The 5,599-nt window shown below is 50.2% G+C and overlaps 1 protein-coding gene across 1 annotated transcript in view; it reads left to right on the forward strand.

Annotated features, from left to right (window-relative positions):
• Positions 1-3,691: 3,691 nt before the first annotated feature.
• RGS12 (regulator of G protein signaling 12) overlaps positions 3,692-5,599 on the forward strand; it is a 128,305-nt gene continuing 126,397 nt past the window's right edge. The window contains exon 1 of the mRNA XM_007953522.1: positions 3,692-5,551. Coding sequence (XP_007951713.1) covers positions 3,692-5,551 — 1,860 coding nt within the window. The remainder of the gene's footprint in view (positions 5,552-5,599) is intronic.

A 5,599-nucleotide genomic window follows, 5' to 3' on the forward strand; every position in this document is an offset into this window, starting at 1 on the left:
GTTCCTGGAGCCTTATTTTTCACTAGTCCTTCAGTGCAGCTTGGCCTTCTTCCTTCAGTACCATTGGTTCTTGATCATATGCCACCTCCTGAAATGGTTGCGTGTTGACCAATTCTTTTTGGTACAGTGACTCTGTGTATTCCTTCCATGTTCAGTATTTTGCCCATAGAATTCTTCAATATTGCACCTCAAGGCTTGAATTTTTCCTTCAGTTCTTTCAGCTTGAGAAATGACAGTGTGTTCTTGCCCTTTGGTTTTCTGAGCCCAGGTCTCTGCACGTTTCATTATGACAGTTTGCTTTATCCTTTGAGCTGCCCTTTGGAGTCTGTCATTCAGCTCTTTTACTTCATCATTTCTCCCGTTCACTTTAGCTACTCCCTGTTCAACAGCAAGTTTCAGAGCCTTTTCTGACATCCATTATTTTCCTCTCCTGTCTTTTAATGAGCTTTTGTTTTCTTCATGTATGATGTCCTTGATGTCATCACACAACTCTTCTGGTCACTGGTGGTCAATGTGTCAAATCCGTTCTTCAGGTGGTCTCTGAATCCAGGTGGAATATAATCAAGGTCATATTTTGTCCCTTGTGGACTTGTTTTAGTTTTCTTCAGCTTCAACGTGAACTTGCATGTGAGCCATCGATGGTCCGTTCCCCTGTTGGCCCCTGGCCCTGTTCTGACCTGGTAGTGAGCTTCCCCATCGCCTCTTTCCACAGATACAGGTGGCCTGGTTGCTGTGTGTTCCTTCTAATGAGGTCCATGTATACAGCCACTGCTTATGGTTTGAAAAAGGTGTGTGTAATGAATAAGTCTTTGGTCTTGCAAAATCTAGCATGCCATCTCCAGCTTCATTTCTATCACCAAGGACATATTTTCCAGCTACTTAAGATTCTTTTTTGTTTCCAACTTTTACATTCCAATCATCGGTGATTAGCAATACATCTTAACTGTATGTTTGGTCAGTTTCAGACTGCATACTAAATAAAATTGTTGTTGGTGGTGGTGTTATGTGCTGTTGAGTCGGACCCGACTCGTAGCAACTCCTCCTTGGGTTTCCGGGGCACTATCACTACAGAAATAGATTGCCCCATCTTCCTTCCAAGGAGTGGCTGGTGGGTTTGAACTGCCAGTCGTCTGGTTAGTAGGCAAGTGCCCTAGGCACTATGCTACCAGGGCTCCCAATAAAGTTGGTAAGAATCATTAGTTTCTTCATCTTTGGCTCTAGTGGTTGATACATAGATTTGAATAATGGTAGCATTAACTGGTCTTCCTTGTAGGCATATGGCTATTATCCTATCACTGACGGCATTGTACTTCAGGACAGATCTTGAAATGTTCTTTTTGACGATGAATACAGTGCCGCTCCTCTTCAATGTATCATTCCCAGAATAGTAGACCATATGATTTCTAATTCAAAATTCAAAATACTTTCTTTCAATTTGAAAAGTCGTAGGTAAAAAAATTGATTTGAACATCCAATTTTGTTCTTCTGGTCCCAGGTGGTCAAAAGAAATAGTAGTTACAAGGCCGTGGGGATCATCTTGTTCATTTGTCCTGTGGTATTTGTTGGTGGGCCCTTTGCACATCTCCACAAGTGTCTTCATCTTGAAATAACACGTAACCGCGTGCCCCCTCACTGTCCATCCTTCGCTGCTGCATCTTCACAGTTCTTTGGAAAATGGCCGGTACCCGCTGGGGCGACGGTGATCACAGAGAGCGTGATACAAATGCAATGGTGTGCTCGATCTGAAAATGCGTCTTGGTTCACCTTGTGTGGGACCAGATGCAGCGTGAGTCACATGGTTGAAGCCACTGGCTCATTCTTATGTGGTCGACAATAGAGAACTGAATGTCAGGTTATACCTGATTGGTCCAAAATGAGAAGGAAAATACACATGTTACTGTTTACAGAGTGTATAAAATGGGCATTTTATTTCCTTATGGAGTTGTTCAGCTCCCGCAGGAGATACCTACGCAATTGACATAACAGCGGCACTGCTTCTCAGTGAGCAAGTTTGCTTAAAGAGTTGTAGCGGTTCTTCAAAGAACGCCACTCTAAAGGGAATGGAAGATGAAATCCGTTTCTATGGTTCTTATTATCTAAGTACTGGTTCACGTTATTTGCTCTAGGATTGTTGACTTTCCTTACAAGGAGGTAGGGAATTATTTAGATCAAATATAATGTTTTGATACACCTTTTGTTGCTTTCTTGGATAATGAATTTAGAAACACTCACTGTTGTAAAACAGAAACAGGTTTTGTACAATGAATAAATACTGAATTCTGAATCCTCTCAATGTGCCTGGCACCCGTTTATCAGAGTGTGTAGAGTCATGGCAAGCACTGTGTCCTTTGTGACACGTGATAAACAACGAGACCCACTTGATACAAACGCTACAACTTTTCATGGTAATACTCGTATTTCCATTATTTATTTATTTATTTATTTATTTTTTAATTGTGATTTGGGTGAAGGTTTACAGAGCAAATTCACTTTACAGCAGTTCACATACACTTTGTCTCATGTCATTGATCACAGTTTACCACAATGCAACAGCTCCCCTCCCACTTCCTCCCCATAGTTACCTCTTCCCAGTGTCCATCCCTCCATGCACTCCTGCCCCCTATGCTGTCTCCCTGTGTGTTAAGCAGCCCTTCTTTCTCCCATGATTGTTCTCTCCAAGGAGTGTATCTACTTGAGGTAAATGTTCAACTCATATGCCTGCCTTTTGTTTGGCTGTTATTTCCATTATTTTGGGATGTTGGCTTAGTCATTAAATTATTACCTATGTTAGTATTGGGAGCTCTGGTGGCGTGGTGCCTAAGGCATTTGACTGCTATCCGGAAGGCTGAAGGTTCAAACCCTCCAGCCACTCCTTGGAAGGAAGACTAGGCAATCTACTTTCATAGAGATATTGCCTCAGAAACCCAAGGAGGGGTTGCTATGAGTCGGATCTGACTTGATGGCAGTGAGTTTGGTTTTTTTAATGTTAGTATTATATTTAGTATATGCTAGATTGCATCTGTGTATGCCAAACATATATTAAAGTTGTGATATTATTGTTTATGAAACTTAGGACATAACTCTGTGTAAATGCTATGCAGTTAGAAAGTAACTTGATGGACTTCATTGCAGTGATCAACTTATTCGAGCTGTCTCACTTTTGCGCATCATCTGGGACTGGAGTTCCCATTGGTTGTTTGCCAGAACGTGCACGAGAGCATGCCCTTCTGTGTGTATCATGGCAGCGAGTGCTGCTGGCCATCCTGGCTAGAGCTGCTGGATCTGTGGATGTGGATGTACGAGAGGGTTCTCTCCACATGGATCAGAGACTTGCTCTCTGTTAATACAATCACCCCTGCCCAGTAGCCACTCACGTTGAACCCAGCTGCGTATTGGGTGAACGTAGCACTGACATCTAGGAAGAAATCCTATCTCCTCAGAGACTCACTCGGACATGCACGTGGCGACTTGAGATGCTCTCGATGACGATAGTGCAAACAGTCTTCTTGTGAATGTGTTCATGAGCAGTTAGACAGGAAGCAGTACAGTTTTGGGGTCTTTAATAACGAGCTATTTCCTTTTCTTCCTTAGGCCAGTATTTCAAGGACAGACATGGCAGCCTTGAGCCCTCCCTGAGAAATGGGCCCACTGGCCTAACGAAACATGCGTCTGGTCTCGGAGACGAGGCAACATGCGTAGAACGGGGGAGCCAGGGCGACGTCGGACGCGGAGCGTGGAGGTCGCCCGGGGGCGCGCGGGCTACGGCTTCACTGTGTCTGGACAGGCGCCCTGCGTGCTCAGCTGTGTCATGCGGGGCGGCCCCGCGGACTTCGTTGGCCTGCGCGCCGGAGACCAGATACTCGCCGTGAATGAGATCAACGTGAAGAAGGCGTCTCACGAGGATGTCGTCAAGCTGATAGGGAGATGTTCAGGCGTCCTCCACATGGTGGTCGGCGAGGGTGCTGGCCACCTGGAGTCCTGCTCCAGTGACGAAGAGGTCGGGTTTTATGAAGGAAAGGGCTGGCTGAAGCCCAAGCTTGATTCTAAAGCGTTAGGTATAAACAGAGCCGAGAGAGTCGTTGCAGAAATGCAGTCCGGGGGCATTTTCAGCATGATTTTCGAGAACCCTAGCCTGTGTGCAGCTCCTCCGGAGCCCTTGAAGTCTAGACAAAGACCCCTGTCCGAGTCGGCCGCTGTGCGATGGGACCCTGGACGGGAAAGGGGCGCCCTGGCCCACCCCGGCGTGCTTTCCAGGGAGGAAGCAGTGAAGGTGAGCCACGATGCCGCGGTGTTGAGCGTGGACCTAGACGGTCACGAGGAGTTGGTGTTGGATGCGAGCATTTTGAACGTGGCCATGGTTGTGGGCTACCTGGGGTCCATCGAGCTGCCCTCCACCAGCTGCAGCCTGGAGGACGAGAGCTTGCAGGCCATCCGGGGCTGCATGCGGCGCCTGCGGGTGGGGCAGAAGGTCCACTCGCTGGTGGCCATGAAGGTCATGCACGACTGCGTGCAGCTGTGCACCGACAGGGCGGGCGTGCTGGCCACCTACCCCGCCGAGAAGCTGGCCTTCAGTGCCCTGTGCCCTGACGACCGGCGCTTCTTTGGGCTCGTGACTATGCAGACCAGTGACGACGGGAGCCTGGCGCAGGACGAGGAGGGGGCCCTGCGGACTTCCTGCCATGTGTTCATGGTGGACCCCGACCTGTTCAATCACAAGATCCACCAGGGCATCGCGCGGCGCTTTGGCTTTGAGTGCACCGCAGACCCTGACACCAGCGGCTGCTTGGAGTTCCCCGCCTCCTCCCTGCCGGTCCTGCAGTTCATCTCCGTTCTGTACAGAGACATGGGCGAGCTGATCGAAGGCATGCGCGCCCGGGCCTTCCTGGACGGTGACGCGGACGCCCACCAGAACAACAGCACCAGCAGCAACAGCGACAGCGGCATCGGGAACTTCAACCAGGAGGAGAAGAGCGCCCGTGTCCTCGTGGTTGACCTGGGCGGGGGCCCCAGCAAGCACGGCCCCGCTGGTGGCGCTGGGCGGGAAGGCGTGGCTGGGAGGGGAGCTCCCCCCTGGGCCCCCCCCTGGAACGGCACCTTCTGCCACGACCAGGAAGGGAGTGGCCCCTTGGAGGGCCCCCCGCAGACAGACAGGTTCCGGGACTTAAATAAGCATCTGGGACCGGGTTCCCACGGGGAGCTTCCGCCGGCGGCGCCGCGCGGCTCGGTCCCTCCTTCCAAGCGGAGCGGGCTGGGGACGGGCAGCGGCTCCCACCAGAGGTGGCTCCCGGTCCACGTCCTCCAGGAGTGGCAGTGTGGCCACGCCAGCGACCAAGAGTCCTATACCGATTCCACTGACGGGTGGTCCAGCATCAACTGTGGCACGCTGCCCCCGCCCATGAGCAAGATCCCGGCCGACCGCTACCGGGTGGAGGGCAGCTTCATGCAGCCCCTGCTGGGCGCCCAGAAGAGCGAGTGGTCCAGGAAGGCGTTTGCGATGCCGAACATTTTTGGTCCTCATCGAAATGTGAGAAAGACAAAAGAAGACAAAAAGGTAAGCCCTGTGAGTGGTTCAGCACCAGTAGACTTGATCTCACGAGGG

The sequence above is a fragment of the Orycteropus afer genome, unplaced genomic scaffold (genome assembly GCF_000298275.1).
Source record: "Orycteropus afer afer isolate SDZICR_OR568_19922 unplaced genomic scaffold, OryAfe1.0 scaffold00398, whole genome shotgun sequence".
Classification (NCBI taxonomy): Eukaryota; Metazoa; Chordata; class Mammalia; order Tubulidentata; family Orycteropodidae; genus Orycteropus; species Orycteropus afer.